Source organism: Emys orbicularis, chromosome 4 (assembly GCF_028017835.1).
Source record: "Emys orbicularis isolate rEmyOrb1 chromosome 4, rEmyOrb1.hap1, whole genome shotgun sequence".
Lineage (NCBI taxonomy): Eukaryota > Metazoa > Chordata > Testudines > Emydidae > Emys > Emys orbicularis.
In genome coordinates, this window is record NC_088686.1 from 44,127,026 (window position 1) to 44,143,863 (window position 16,838).

The window sequence follows — 16,838 nt, forward strand, 5'->3', positions numbered from 1 at the left end:
ACCTCTCATATCTGAATTTATTTGCAACCATTCAAACTCATTTTGTGTATAAGATAATACACAGTCAGTATAATATCCCATCTACTTCATAGAAGTCACATAACCAGCCTTGGAATTGATACCCTGGAGGGCAGAACCATGGAATTTTGGCTTCTTCTAATATTAAATACTGTTAAAGAATCATTTACCTCTTTATTTTTTAAATTTCCAGTTCTCAGAAACAGCTGTTTTATCTTCCATCCAGCAATGACTGTAGTTGACAGTTTCTATTCTATTGGGTGCCTTGTGTGTACTTCACACCAGCGTCATTGATGTTTTTGGGTGATAGTTGGCCAAGCTGGGAAAGCTTTTAGTGGTACTGCAGCAACACAGTCAGCAGGGGATATTGCTGCTACTTGTGATGTTTTTCACAATTTATGAATGAATATAGGGCTGGTACAAGACCAAAAGCCCTAGAAATTGAAGTCCTCTCTCTGTCCCCTCAGATTGGTAGAGTAGTAGCACAGCATGCCCAATGCCTTGCTGCTAATTCTCTAGGAGGGAGAGGAAAATTCAGTCTGCGTAGCCCATTCAGTCTTTAGGCTCTATACTGAGACTGCCAATAAAGTGGTTGATTAAAACCAATTGTAGTAGTGGTGGTGGTTTTGTCATGTGAGCACTTGGCTATTAGCAGGTAGACTTACCAACTCATTTTGCAGGTGGAGCTGCCATAATGGGTTTGAAATAGGACCAGCTTCTTAGGGTTACCATATTATTATTATTATTTTTGGCATGCATCCCTGTGCAATCATGGTATACTATTGTTATTAGTTCATCCAGTTATTCTGAAACATAAGATTTTTTTTTTTTTTGGTCCCATTTTCAGTAAACTTAGCCTGCCCACTACTTCTTTGTGTGAGCCCAGATTGCTGTGTAGTAGACCCTGTATGCTGCTGCTTGCTGAGATTTTGGTACACTACCATATGAGGCACACCAGCATAGAGGCAGCTGGCCTCCAGTCGGTGTTAACATAGGGAGAGGAAGAAGTGAATGGGGAATGCAGAAGGAATGAGCCTCTCTGGCCCTATATGTCTAGTGACCTCCAACCCATCTGCACCTTCAAGGGAACCTCCTGTCTGCTTACTAGATATTTATATGCCATCAATCACCATGCCATTCTAACCCCAACCTAATTTCCCATGCCATCTGCTGTCTGCTCAGCTTTCCCAGAGGCGCTGCTGCCTTCATGAGACTGTTCAGGGGATGGTAGGGAAATCAAAGTGGGAAACCTTGGGCACACACCCTGCCCATGCCCCACTGAACAATACTGACAGAGGAGCCAGTGGGCGGCGCTCAATTGATAAAATGCGACAGAAGGCGCCACCCTCAAGAAAGACTACAATTCCCAGCATGCACTGAATCATGTTGCAATATATGCTGGGAATTGTAGTCACCTCCGGCCTGCAGTGGTTCTTCCCTCGGCACCACATATCTTCGCTGCGCATGTGCCACAGGGTTTTCTTCCCCCCGCCTTCCTTCCAGCGAACTGAGTCTGGGACTTGTACCTTGCAAGTCAAAGAGGCCGCGGCGGGCGGTTGATCGGGAGGTCTGTCTCGCGCCCCGGCCCTTGGTGTGGAGGGGGCCCCTCCCCCCTCAACGGGTTCTGAGGGAGTCAGGGGAACTGTGCGGGGACATTTTAATTCAGTCACCAAAATGCATCTGCCTCCCTGAGCTGGTGTGGTGGTGGAGGGACTGGGAGGCCCCAGTTTGGCATTGACCAGGGCTGGGCCAGCACAACTCCCTCACCCTGCTGCGCCAGGGGATCTGGACGGGCTCCTTTAAGGGCCTGTTGCTTGTAAGTCTATAGACTTCATTCCTTGGCTGGGTGAACTATTTCCCTTCCTTCCCTGCCCGGCATTCGGGGCAGTGCCCTAGCGAAACTGGGCATCAAACTCTCCCAGCAGAGAGCTAGAGCTGTAACGTGCTCCACACGGGCACCTGTGTGACAGCTCGGTCTCAGTGTGGACCTTTTGCAGGTGCTGGGGCAAGTGACCTAGGCCTGCCCAAATTGAAAAGCCGGTTGATCGCAGCCTGTAGTGTGGACAGGTGATTGCACTGACACCTGTGACTAGGCTAAATCCTGGGATCTGGGCCATGGTTTGAAATAGGAAGGGGAGCACTTGCTGTACCTGCAAAAGAGGAAGGGAGCTAAGCGGGTATGCTGCTCCCCAAGGAAGAGAAAGGAGAGGGGCTTTCCTCTGCTTTTAGCACAGGAGGGGGAGCTGTGCTTCCCCAATCCCCTTCACTCTAACCTGTAGATGTGAGGTTCAAGGGAAAAGTGTACATCCTGCTAAATACCAACAGGTGATGAATGAACCCATATGGTATAAAATAATCATAATAGAAAGAAAAGCTTAATTTATTAGACACCCCACCACCACCTTTGAGCCAGCCCATGTGCCAGTGGGGTTTTATGGCAACTGCATCTTCCCAGCTGGATGCATGTTGGAGTGTTTCCAAGGATAGATGCTGTCTGGCCATGGTGAGGATGGACATCCTGAGTCCACTTGAAAGAAGAACAGCAAAATAAGTTTCTTGGATAACGATGTGAAGAGGGCTCTGAGCCTCGCTTTTGGTGGCATTCAGTACATATTGCTGAAGTTACTGGCAACTGGTGCTTTCCCTGTGCCGGTCATTGATAGCTTGTTTTTGGTTTGTGTGTTTGGATTTTCTTTTAGGAAGTATAGGATTAGGGAAAGGAGTATATTGTTAATAAGATCATGAAAATGCAGGCACTTTTATTCTGTATTGTTGCACTTTCATGCCTAGGGCACTGGCTGATGCCTGGTCATAGCCAGGGCAGGGAAAGTGAGCATAGAAAAACGCTCTGAATACCAGGAAAAAATTACAGCATTAATGGAGGCAAAATTAATTTTTTTAAATGATAACTTGTTATATAGTAACTGTAAGAGATTTTTAAACTCTGAGCTTTTACTCTTTGTCCCTTTGTTTTTTTACAGGGGACTGTTTCAAAAAAGGAAGAGGAATGATGTTCCTGAAATTTCTTGGGTTCCTCACCTTTCTGCTTTTGCCATGATCAAATGTTTGGTGGAAGATGTGCGCACCAGGTTACGCTCTGGAGTGGCCATCAACTCACTGGCCCAGTGTGTTGAAGAGCTTGTCCTCAATAGCATTGATGCTAAAGCAACATGTGTGGCCATACGGGTGGATTTGGAAACCTTCAAGGTCCAGGTGGTGGACAATGGCTCTGGGATGGGGAGAGAGGACCTAAATAAAGTGGGTAATCGATATTTTACTAGTAAGTGCAACTCAGTGGAGGATTTAGAGAATCTGAAGTTCTATGGTTTCCGAGGGGAGGCTGTGGCCAGCATAGCAAGTATGGCCAGCATAGTAGAAATTTCATCCAAGACCAACAATACAGTGAAAACCTTTATGAAACTGTTTCAGAATGGGAAAGCACTGGAAGTTTGTGAGGCTGAATTGACTAGACCAAGTGGTGGAACAACAGTAACTGTGTATAACCTGTTCCACCAGTTACCAGTGAGGAAAAAGTGCATGGATCCCATGTTGGAATTTGAGAGGGTGAGGCAGAAGGTAGAGGCTCTTTCGCTCATACATCCTTCTGTCTCATTTTCCTTAAGAAATGATGCTTCCTGTTCTATGATGCTTCAGCTCCCCAAGACAAAAGATATGTGTTCCCGTTTTTGTCAGATTTATGGACTGGGAAGAACACAGAAATTACGAAAAATAAATTATACATCTGGGGGGTTTGAGTTAAGTGGCTATATCAGTTCTGAAGGGCATTACAATAAGAATATGCAGTTTTTGTATGTGAATAATAGACTGGTTTTAAAAACAAGATTGCATAAACTCATGGACTTTTTATTAAGGAAAGAAAGTGTTATTTGCAAGGCAAAAGGTGGCCTTGCCAACAGACAAATGAGTTCAAGTCCTGTTCGGCATCGTGGCCCAGAGGTCTATGGAATCTTCGTTATCAATGTGAAGTGTCAATATTGTGAATATGATGTGTGTCTGGAACCTGCAAAAACTCTGATAGAATTCCGCAATTGGGATGCTCTTTTAGCTTGCATTGAGGAAGGAGTGAAAACATTTTTAAAGCAAGAACACTTATTTGTTGAACTGTCTGGTGAAGACATAAAAGAATTTAATGAAGACAATGGCTTTAGTTTGTACGGGACCAGAGCTCTGCAGCCTGCACTCTCTGAAGAAAAGAGCATACAAGACAATTTTAAGAAAACATGTGATGATATTGTAGATTCCTATGAAATGTTTAATTTGCAATCAAAAACTGTCAAAAGAAAAGTGACTATTCAGGAAAAGTCTTCAGATCTCATAGGTTCAAATGATAATGCTGCAGAAAAGGAAGTCTCTCCAGGTCTGATCATTGGTGAACCAGCTGACACAGCGAGTCCTCTGCTCAACAAAGAAGACACCACTTCTGATTTCTCAGAATTAGATATCTCAGAACAAGAGCCAAAAGAGTTCAACAATCCCAAAATGGTGTTTGTGAGCCGCAAGTCTTCAGAAAATCTCTCTGGGGAGTCCAGGTCAGAAAGTGTAGAAATAGACAGTTATGCTGAAATGCCACATTGTACTGAGAATTGTGTGGAAGATGCAAGAACACAGGAGGACAGCACAGCTCAGAAAAGCAGCATCAACATTACCTTCAGAAATGGTGTCACTCAAGGGCAGCATGAGAGAGTTGAAGATACAGCTGATGGACCAGAACTTCTTTGGGGGAGAGCATTGATGGGAATGTCTGATGCGATGAAAGATGACAGTAGAAAAAATAAAGGGCCAAATAATGATGGTGGAGGAAGGGTTGTTAGATCAGTACCACTGAAGTTGTGTTCCACAGGCCTTATAACTCATGTGTTGCAAAATCAGCCACCACATGAACAAACTGAAATGAATTGCTCATTAAACATGCATTCTAAACCTGGTCCTGTAAGTGCCAAGGACATATTTGGAAACAAGATGAGCTTTTCAGTTCAGAGTCTAAATGTTCAGGATATTTCTAGTATTTTAAATAAAGAGTATACTACAGTACCCAATAGAGAAGTATGCAGAGCATATGCATATGAGTGGTTAGAAAATGAGACTGTATCAGGCCAGAAGAATGAGGAGGTAGCTTCCATTACTGCAAGAGATAGAAGGGAGTGTGTAACATCACACACTAGAGAGTTGCTTCCTGTCACTTCCTTGGGTTTTGCTCATAATGAAAATAATCCAAGCAACAGAAGACAAATGGTTGAGCTATCTGTTATGCCCAGAACCCAAGCCTATAAGAAGCTGAGCTTGTCCATACGGTTGGGGTCTTTAGAGCGATTCAGGAGACATTATGGGAAGGTCAGGAGTGCACCATCAGTATCTATTCCAGAGAAGAGGAGTGAATTTGAACCTCCAGGTGTTCTTGGTTCTCTAGCTGATCTTGACACCTTGAAGAATCAGAATAACAATTTTGAATGTGTTAACATTTGTGAAACTCAAGTTCTGGAACATGCTGATTCTAATAATAGTTGCCAAGCTGGTTGCCTCCTTTCCTTGGAGAGGTCTCAGTTCTGTGGCAAAGAAACTTTGTTAAACAGAAAAGCTCCTTGTTTGAGAGCGAGTCCTTTGACATTGACTGACTACTCTCAAATTAGAAGAAAAGACCTAAGCAGCAATAGATCACTGGGATCACTAGCTTCTAAACTGTCCAGAATGAAGGGTGACCACAAGGAAGTTTTAGCTACAGAAGTTGTGGGACAAGTTGATGAACAATTCCAAACAGATTCAAGCAGAAAAGATAACACATTGCATCTTTTGTCTCAAACTGATGATTTTTTGCAGAGTTCTTATCAAATGTGTCAAAGCTCCTCACAAGAAACAGGGGTAGACGATTGCATCCTTGCGTCTGCCTCTGATGAGCAGGATGCTCCCTGCAAAATGTATAGTACAAGAGGAGGGACCATGGAAAATGCCGTGAACCAGTCACTGCTCATCAACACAGATGGGGAGTACATGGCCACCACAAGCAGTGGTTTGGCATTACACAGTGAAAAGAGTTATTCTGAGGGCATCCGTAAAGATGGAAATATTGTGGATGTATCTTCAAAGCAGACTTCAAAAGCCACTGAGCTTCCCAGTGTAACTTTGTCAAGTAGTTTGGAAGTACCTGGAGATGTCACAAATGCAGTTCAGTCTAAAAATGAGGAATCAATATCGTGTTCTGTCTGGATGCAACATTTTGATGTTTCACTGGGTAAGATGGTATACGTCAATAAAATGACTGGACTAAGCACCTACAGTACTCCTCCAACTGAAGAACTTCAGGCTCCTTGTACTAAAGATATAACTACAATGGCTGTGAATGTTGTCTTACAGAGTGGTAAGTACATGATGTTTAATTTTGTTGCAAGGAAAGAGTGATGCGATAGTTTGGGTCCTCCTAGCAGTCTAAAATACTCTTTATGGCAATGCCTGCAATTTCCACACAGAAATAACTATTGCATCACATGAATTAGTTCTGTAGAAAACAGGAAAATGTTGATGGCAATATGGAAATAGTACAGTAGATTCACATTTTGAAAAAGGTATGAAAATAGCAGACAACCACCTGGTGTCACCCTGCATCATGCTCTGAGAATTCTCATGATCATGACCCATTTTGTCATTTAATTTGTGAGATCTTATAAGAGCCCAGCTTGAGAAGTATATACACTATGGATCAGATTTTTGAACGTATTTAGTAGGGCTGTCAATCACAGTTAACTCATGCGATTAACGCAAAAAAATTAATCGCAGTGTTAATCGCAGTGTTAAACAATAGAATACCAATTGAAATTTATTAAATATTTTGGATTTTTTTTACGTTTTCATATATATTGTATTCTGTGTTGTAATTGAAATAAAAAAGTGTACAAAAACAAAATAATGTAAAACTTCAGAGCATACAAGTCCACTCAGTCCTCCTTGTTCAGCCAATCGCTAAGACAAACAAGTATCAGAGGGGTAGCCGTGTTAGTCTGAATCTGTAAAAAGCAACAGAGGGTCCTGTGGCACCTTTAAGACTACCAGAAGTATTGGGAGCATAAGCTTTCGTGGGTAAGAACCTCACTTCTTCAGATGCAAGACACTTGCATCTGAAGAAGTGAGGTTCTTACCCACGAAAGCTTATGCTCCCAATACTTCTGGTAGTCTTAAAGGTGCCACAGGACCCCCTAAGACAAACAAGTTTGTTTACATTTACAGGAGATAATGCTGCCCTCTTCTTAGAATCATAGAAGATTAGGGTTGGAAGAGACCTCAAAAGGTCATCTAGTCCAATCCTCTGCTCAAAGCAGGACAAACCTCAACTAAATCATCCTAGCCAGGGCTTTGCCAAGCCAGGCCTTAAAAATCTCTAAGGATGGAGATTCCACCACCTCCCTAGGTGACCCATTCCAGTGCTTCACCACCCTCCTAGTGAAATAGTTTTCCCTAATATCTAACCTAGACCTCCCCACTGCAACTTGAGACCATTGCTCCTTGTTCTGTCATCTGCCACCACTGAGAACAGCCTAGCTCCATCCTCTTTGGAACCCCCCTTCAGGTAGTTGAAGGCTGCTATCAAATCCCCCCTCACTCTTCTCTTCTGCAGACTAAATAAGCCCAGTTCCCTCAGCCTCTCCTCATAAGTCATGTGCCCCAGCCCCCAATCATTTTCGTTGCCCTCCTTTGGACACTCTCCAATTTGTCCACATTCTTTCTGTAGTGGGGGGCCCAAAATTGGATGCAATAATCCAGATGTGGCTTCACCAGTGCCGAATAGAGGGGAATAATCACTTCTCTTGATCTGGCAAAGCTCCTACTTTTGTAGCTAGCATTGCAAGGTATTTGCATACCAGATATGCTAAACATTCATTTGCCCCTTTGTGCTTCAGCCACCATTCCAGAGGACATGCTTCCACGCTGATGACGCTCGTTTAAAAAAAATGTGTTAATTAAATTTGTGACTGAACTCCTTGAGGGAGAATTGTATGTCCCCTGCTTTTATGTCCCCCCCCTGTTTTACCTGCATTCTGCCATCTATTTCACGTTATAGCCGTCTCTGATAGTGACCCAGCACATGTGGTTCACATTAAGAACACTTTCACTGCAGATTTCACAAAATGCAAAGAAGGTACCGATGTGAGATTTCTAAAGATAGCTACAGCACTCGACCCAAGATTTAAAAATCTGAAATGCCTTCCAAAATCTGATCGGGATGGGTTGTGGAGCATGCTTTCAGAAGTCTTAAAAGAGCAACATTCCGATGCAGAAACTACAGAACCTGAACCACCAAAAAAGAAAATCAACCTTCTGCTGGTGGCATCTGACTCAGATAATGAAAATGAACATGCGTTGGTCCACACTGCTTTGGATTGTTATTGAGTAGAACCCGTCATCAGCATGGACGCATGTGCCCTGGAAGGGTGGTTGAAGCATGAAGGGACATATGAATCTTTAGCACATCTGGCACGTAAATATCTTGTGATGCCGGCTATGACAGTGCCATGAGAACGCCTGTTCTCACTTTCAGGTGATGTAAACAAGAAGCGGGCAGCATTATCTCCTGCAAATGTAAACAAACTTGTTTGTCTGGCTGAACAAGAAGTAGGACTGAGTGGACTTGCAGGCACTAAAATTTTACATTGTTTTATTTTTGAATGGAGTTTATTTTGTACATAATTCTACATTTGTAAGTTCAGCTTTGATGATAAAGAGATTGCACTACAGTACTTGTATTAGATTGAAAAATACCATTTCTTTTGTTTGTATACAGTGCAAACACTTGTAATCAAAAATAAATATTAAGTGAGCACTGTACTCTTTGTATTCTCTGTTGTAATTGAAATCAGTATATTTGAAAATGTAGAAACATCCAAAAATATTTAAATAAATGGTATTCTATTATTGTTTAATGGTGTGATTAATCATGATTACTTTTTTTAATCATGCAATTAATCGTGATTAATTTTTTTAATTGCTTGACAGCCCTAGTTTTTAGTTGCTTAAAGATGCAAATCAGTGGAAGTTAGGCATCTGGTGGTTTTGAAAATCCCACTAGGCACCTACCTGCATTTTTCAGTACCTAAATACCCTTAAAAAGCTGGCCCTGCATCTCTGTGTCTATCAGTTTCTCTTTGTAAAACATTTTCTAATATTTCATATAAAGGACAATATAACTATGCACTGTGTGTGTTTAGTATTCACTTCATTTTGCACAGAAATGTATTGTATTACAAATATCCTCCTTTCTGTGTTTAATGTTTTAGTGTTTGCTCATATCCTTCATTAAAACACACCTCTTCTGCCAAGCCAGCCAATATTCTCCGAGTCACATTAGAAGTCAGGTTATTAGGTACTTATATTAATTTATTTTAAATGAAGTTCCCTATACTAGCTTCTGATCATTCAGAGCACTGTATTATTATTTCTTCATTGTAGACTTCTAATTCTATGGGGCAGGAATAATATCTTCATTGTTTGTACAGAAATGAGCACACTATAATGAGTTAGTTAATAAAAATATGAAGAACAGGGCTCTAGAGATGATTGGAACTTTGTCTGTTAAATTTGCAGCAGTAAATTTTTGTTGTGTGTTTAGGGTTTCAGTGCAGGTGCCATCCTTTTAGAAGTGAGCTTGTTCTACCCTTCCTTCCTAGACCTCGGGAAGAGAGGATTCTGGCAAGCCAGGATTTCAGAGGTAGGGTCATTTTGCCAGGACAGCGCGTACTGGCAGAGGTGAAAGTAAGCCGGTCCGGTATGGCGTACCAGCAAGAGCCAGTACGCCATGTTGGACCGGACCGGCTTCCCCAGGCTGGCGATTTAAAGGGCCCTGGGCTCCCTGCAGCGGCCGAAGCCCCAGGCTCTTTAAATTGCCCCTGAGCCCTGCTGCCGGAGCCCTGGGGTAGCGGCGGCAGGGCTCCAGCAGTGATTTCAAGGGCCCAGGGCTCCGGCCGCTGCGGGGAACCCCGGGTCCTTTAAATCGCTGCCCGAGCCCCGCTGCTGTAGCCCTGGGGTAGCAGCGGCAGGGCTCCAGCGGTGATTTAAAGGGCCAGGGGCTCCGGCCGCTGCGGGGGGCCCCAGGCCCTTTAAAGCGCTGCCCGAGCCCCGCTGCCAGACCCCCAGGATAGCGGCGGTAGGGCTCCGTCGGTGGTTTAAAGGGCTCGGAGCTCCGCTGCGGTAGCGGCAGCCAGAGCCCCAGGCCCTTTAAATCGCCCCTGAGCCCCGGGGCTCTCATCCGCCTCTGCAGCTGGTAGCTCCGGGGGTGATTTAAAAGCCCCAGGGCCCCCAGCCGGAGCCCCTGGGCCTTTAAATCTTGATTTAAAGGGACCAGATATTTAAAGGCCCCGCCCCTTCCAGTCGAGGCCCCGCCCCCTGCTCAGGACTTCGGCGTAACAGTATGTCCTTTAAGTTACTTTCACTGTGAGTACAGTGAAAAACAAAACAAAGAACTCTGCCAGATGTCCCGACAGGAACACAGACTTACTCAAGGTCTGTTAACAATGGACTCTTTGAGTCATCTCATATGTGGAATTGGAAAAAAATCCTGCAGGGTTGAAACCTATTAGGGCGTGTTTATATTTATAGGATGATGTTCCCAGTTCTCTGTAAAATCATGCTCATAGTTTAAAGAGCAATTATCTAATCCCCTCGTCTGTCCTCACATTCCAGTCTGAGTGTAGAAATTAGTTTAGTCCTTGGGACTCTTTCCCAAGAAAGGATGAAATCAATGTTTTAGTATGTGGCTTTGTCCAGAGAGAGTGGGCAGCTGAGTTTATCCATCTTTTCCTTTCCAGATTTTGTTGGGTTGTTCTGTAGTGCATACTCTAGACAGAGAAGCTGCCCAGAGTCCTACTCCCATCTGACAATAGGAAGGAGCATTCTCTTGTCTCTTTTTCTCCCTTTTATTCAAAAAAGAAAAGAAAAGAAACCCAGACAGTGTGAGCTAAAGGGTCCCAACTTGGTGGGAATGAACAATCTGAGTACATTTTCTGTTGGCACTCGTAGGCTTTCTTAATCCCCATGTTATACACAAATTCTCTCCTAGATGCTGATGGGGAGTCTCTCCAGTCCTTGTTTTCAGAGTGGGATAATCCTGTGTTTGCTCGCTGCCCAGAGGTGGGTATTATTACGTTCTAGAGTTTCAATGGGAGCCATTTCAATCTTGTCTTCTATTATGTTGATTTTTGAACTGAAATGGCAAATACTATAACTGTTGTGTATATTTATTCTGTTGTACATATACCAAGGGGCTTGTCTATGGTACCTTTTTATAGATTATTTGTGAGTTCATTTTGGGGTTTATGCAAATTAGAAGTGATTGGTATTACAGCTGATCTTAAAGAATACTGTACCTAGTGTTATTTGGAAACCAAAGTGTTATTGTGGGCTGAGTCTACAATGCAAAAATAATCACTTTGACTTAGGATAAAATTCTGTCCCTTGCAATACTCCCCTCCCCCTTGTATGTGTTATATGGGTCATTTAAATATGTTTGTAGCATTGGCAGGACCATAATGTGTGAGGGAGAAACAACATTGCACACTATGTCTATGGAGCTTTTAGAGCGATTTCCTTTATAGTCACAGGGAAATATCTTTAATCAGTGTGAGTAAGTGTACAATTTCAGTCAGGATGTGAAATATGTATACAAATATTTCCACTTGTGTACGATACAGATGCAGGAGCAAACCACCTGCTGGTGAGTTTCTGAAGGGGAACAATTCTTTAGAACATCTGCTGTAGTAACAGTCATTCTGAGATGATACATCTTCCTGGATGTTCAGCTCATTGAGTGTGTACATGTCAGCTGACAACTAATGTCAGATTGTCTAATGAAATAGCTCTTAGTGTGTGGGAAAGTGCTGAGAGAGGAGCAAAGAAATTACCAGATGGTATTTTGAGCTAGTTCTGTTCTTGTTAGAGGAACCAATGCACTAGGTACAGAGGGACCCCTTTCCAGAATAACCTTATTCAAAGCTGGCAGTTTGATTTTGTGGCTTTAAACTCAGTAGTTAAGTCTGCATCCTGTAAATTATCTGTGTTGATCTTTTTCACAGGTTGCTGTTGATGTGAGCAGTGGCCAGGCTGGCAGTCTGGCTGTGAAAATTCATAATATCTTATATCCCTATCGTTTCACCAAGGAAATGATTAATTCAATGCAGGTACAATAAGTCAGATAGCAGCTTTGTGTAAACACCAATGTTTCAACTGCTACTAGCCAAATAGTATTTATTAATGTTTCTGCTGGATGAAAAAAACGTAGTGAATTAAATAGATAATACTTTTAATTTGCAAAGAAAAGCATTATTGGTTTGTGAGAGAGACACCAACAGATATATGCATATCAAGTTATATCTCAAAACCATCTCTTGGATGATTGTAAACAGTTACCTACAGAGTGGTTCCCAACTTGCTTGAGTTTAAAGCTAGTTAAGTCAAGAAATAGCCGTGCTATCACTGCCTTGTAACTTACAGCACTATCATTGGCACTTCACTAAATAACATTTTGATAGGCAGTTGTAGGTGTACCTATTTGGTTAATTCCGATTCTTTGACATACATTTTCAAAAGAGATTTGCCGAAGAAATTCTGACCTTCAGCTGAGCAGTTTCAATAGCAATCCCAAATCTCATGTAAGGACTTTTACATTTATTTTGAAGTGTGGTTCTGCTCTGAAAAGGGACACTAAAAATGGCACAGTAAACATGAAACCCAGTTGTATCTTAGTGCTTCTGTATCAAATGTTTTGCTCATAAATTTTAAAATTAATATAAATATGCTGCCAACCTTGCACTTTTACCTTTGGGCTCTGAGAGCCAATCTGGGTTCTTTTCTTCTCTCACATCTAATCTAATGCAGATTCTGCAGGCCAAACTATATTCTTATTTACATCCATGCAGTCACATTGCTTCCTGTGGTTTTGTAGAGTTATAAGTGGTTAGGACTTAGTAAAAAGATAGTATTAATGCACAAGGTGAACTAGAATCCAGTCCATTTTCTCTTAGTTGTGTTACCTCTGTAAGGTTAATGGGAGTAAAACCATTTGTCACTAATGGCAACAGGTTTGTCTGAAACACCGGGGAAGAGATCTAGAGACCTGAAGGTTTCATTTTTACATTAACTTTTTCAGGTGGAACTGCACTTTAACTCAACCAGTGGTCCCAATATTAACTATTGGTGAGGAGAGGAGTTTTTCTCTGTAAAGTTTTGTATGTTTCCCTTCTAAAAATGGTTTTACCAATGGATAATGAACATTTTGAATATGTTACAGGTTCTTCACCAAGTGGACAATAAATTTATTGCTTGTTTAATCAACACTAGGAGTGAAGTGAATGCAGATGCAGGTAAGAATGCCCATTAGTATTGATTAGGTTGAGCTAGCCCTCAAGTACAGTTTCAGTACAGATAGGACACTGTCCTGGCATTCTGAAACGTGTTCAGAAGATGTAATTTTTTTCAGGGGTGTATTCTTTTGGTCTGATAGTTCTGCGATGCTAAATGCAAAATAACAATGCCAAATTTCTGTTTCAGTAATATTAAGGCTCTAACTTGTATCTGACAAAAGCCAGGAAACCAAAAGCAAATGCCAGGACTGTGTCCTTATCTTCTGCTGTTGGGGGACAGGAGAAAAAGGCATGTTATTATGAATTAAGGAGAGTGATGGCCTTCACTTGGAATTTCCTGGATTTTTCTCTCTCTCTGTTTTGGAGATTGCTAAAGGACTTTGTTCATGGTGCTCCTCAGATGCTGTGGTGATTAATGCTGCTATAGATAAACACCTTATATTTCACATTACCAAAAGGTATTGGACTTCATTCTCAGTTAATGGCTGCATTTCATCTTCTGTATTGAAACTAGCTTGAGCAATACAAAAATGCTCTCCAAACCAGTAGCTTCTTGTTTTTTTATCTAATCTGCATAAAATGGAACAGATTGTAGTTGACCTCATCTTTAATATACAGAGAATAGGAATTTGGCTGATGACATCATCATACATACAACTCCTTTAACTTTATTCTGGCCACCCCAGGTTTAAATGACTCATCTGGATCCTCACATTTAATTTCTGCATTATTTTATTTTCTGTTAAACCAACTTCCTCCTGAATTTAGCTCTGTTAAATAGGCTGATCCCCAGCTGCTAAATCTGACCTCGGTGAGACATGGGCAATGCTCCTTCTTCCTCCCAACATGTGCAGTTGTTTGGAATGAAGGTGCCTGTTGTTAACCTCCTCCCTTACACTTCTAGATGGAAACCTGCTGGTGTTGGTGGATCAGCATGCAGCCCATGAGCGTATCCGCTTGGAGCAACTTATTGCAGGTGAGGATTCAGATGTCCAAAGAAAGCTCTTTACTGCCCCAACAAAGTGCAACTGAGAGAAGTCTCCAGGGGGAAAAGACTCCATGAGTCAGCATGCTAACAAAATTATTTTAAATATAAATTTCCTCACGGAGTCCAGGGATCCAGTATGATCCTCGACCTTTCCCATGTCATTGGCCCGTATGGGCATACAGGCATCTGATAGTAGTATTGGCACCCAAAGGAGTACTAGGTGCCTTTCAAAACAGATAGAATGATCCATGCCCCAAGGAGCTTTCAGACTGAAATAGGTCTGGGGGCTAACAAGACAGGCAGGATGAATAAAGTCAGGAAAATGGGGATAACGTCAATAAGATTATGAGGTTTAGCAGTGTGGACTAATGGGTGGGATGATAGAGTAAAGAGCCTGGGTTGTTTTTGTTTAACTAAACACCATGATCAGAAGAGAAACCTAAAATTCAACACATTTAGTCATCTGAAACTGTATGCAGAGGGATAAAAGTCTTTTCTCTTGCCCAGCTAAATTTTGGTTATAGGTCTGTAAAACACAGTGCCCATCCATTGAGCACTTAAAAGATCACTGGCCTTCTCTTTCATCAAAAAGGGCCATGCAGTCCCTGCAAAGAGGATTCCGGGAAAGAAACATTGCTTCTTTTGGCCTACTGGTGAAAACAGCTAAAGACTGAGAACCCTTCTGGGATTGAGGGAAATGGCTAATGAATGGTATTAAAATGGAGACTGTGTGTCAGGACCCAGACATAGGTAGCTATATCTAGTGGTTAGCAGCCTGGTTCAGGAGAATCTTGCCCCAGGTTATGGGGAATCAGACAGGCACTAGATTGAACTAATCCAGACAAGGTCAGGCACTATTAGGATCACCAGGACTCAGGCCAATGTCAGGATACTCGTAATCAGGCAGATCAGAGTCTATAAAGCTGGGTGAGGGATCCAGTCAGCAGCCACATAGAGCCCAGTTGTGCAAACAACTTCCTGTACCTCTATTTGGATTTACATAGAAGCCCTGACCAATCAGTAGTACTGGTGTTCCTCCAGTCAGAGCCCAAGTGAGGCCTTCCTGACGTAACTTCAGGTTTCATGATTTCTCTGCTGGGTTAGTTAGTAGCAAGCCACTGGGTGAGAGCAGGGAGGCATCAACTGACCGGAGAACCCGCAGACCCAGCCAGGTTTGAGATCTGCAGGGTCATGACACAATGCACTTATTTTAGATTGGGAGGAGAGATAACTCAGTGGTTTGAGCATTGGCCTGCTAAACCCAGGGTTGCAAGTTCAATCCTTGAGGGGACCATTTAGGGATCTGGGGCAAAAATCTGTTAGGGACAGTACTTGGTCCTGTTGTGAAGGCAGGAGACTGGACTCAATGACCTTTCAAGGTCCCTTCCATTTCTCTGAGATAAGATAGGTAGATTGTTCAATTCACAAGTGGCCATCCCATGAGTTGAGCTAACTGTTGTAATAACCTTTGCTATGTAGGATAACTCCTTTTTAACACTGAGGGGGGATCCAAGTGTGGAATTAATCATACTCCCTAGACAATGATTGTCGCTTCCATGACTATCCCTGTCCCCCATGAGTCCCAGGAGGAATTCAAGAACAGAGGGCTACATGCCAAGCCATAGGGCCATTGAGGATAAAGCCTGCATGTACATTTTAAGAACAGTATTTGTAATTTTACCCACAGATTCCTATGAGAAGCAACCTGAAGAATCTGGCAAGAAGAAATTGCTGTCCTCCACCATCTGTCCCCCACTGGAGATTGAAGTAACAGAGGAGCAGAGAAGACTCTTACGGTTAGTAATGGTTGATGGCTCCAATATCTTGGATAGGACTCCAGTGAATAGGAGAATGTAATTTCTGTGTGCTGTTTTGGATACCACAGCCATTGCTGGAGTTGCTTTCATTCTGCTTTAGGTGCACACTGAATGAGTTCCAATAGCTATAATGTGAGGAGAAGAGAATAGAGGGGTATGGGAAGTTCGTACGATGAATCATTAGAAAAGAAGAGTCTCTCTGCTCTTGGGTGACAGAAACCAGAATCACTACATGGAATAAGAAGTGAACATTGTCTCTCAAATGTTTTGGAATAGTGGATTGGCTACTGTCAGGAATTCTTCCATCCCATACAAGAATTTAGATTAGATGCAGATTTGGTTTTGAGTAGTTACATTTATCTAGCATTAATTAGAGGTTTATTCAGAAATCTCTGCTCTCACTCTGAGCAGGAACTCAAGTGGGTTGGGTATTTACAGTTACAAGGTGTTCTCTCCTTTTGTGCTCAGAATAGGCTTGTTTGATAATGGGGACTTTTCTGCCCTTCTTGTGTGGACTCATTAGGAACATAAGAATATCTGTACTAGATCATATTGGTAGTCCATCTAATTCAGCATTCTCCTTGACAGTGGCCAGTGCCAAATGCTTCAGAGGCAGGTGCAAGAAATTACATAATGGATGACCATGGAATAACCTGT

The 16,838-nt window shown here is 42.4% G+C and overlaps 1 protein-coding gene across 1 annotated transcript in view; it reads left to right on the top strand.

The window, feature by feature from the left end:
* Nucleotides 1–1,559: 1,559 nt before the first annotated feature.
* Nucleotides 1,560–16,838, top strand: part of MLH3 (mutL homolog 3) — a 31,375-nt gene continuing 16,096 nt past the window's right edge. Inside the window, exons 1-8 of the mRNA XM_065403632.1 lie at nt 1,560–1,585; nt 3,000–6,391; nt 9,632–9,730; nt 11,078–11,148; nt 12,090–12,194; nt 13,304–13,376; nt 14,281–14,352; nt 16,052–16,160. Of these exons, the coding sequence (XP_065259704.1) occupies nt 3,073–6,391; nt 9,632–9,730; nt 11,078–11,148; nt 12,090–12,194; nt 13,304–13,376; nt 14,281–14,352; nt 16,052–16,160 (3,848 nt within the window). The 5' untranslated portion in view covers nt 1,560–1,585; nt 3,000–3,072. The remainder of the gene's footprint in view (nt 1,586–2,999; nt 6,392–9,631; nt 9,731–11,077; nt 11,149–12,089; nt 12,195–13,303; nt 13,377–14,280; nt 14,353–16,051; nt 16,161–16,838) is intronic.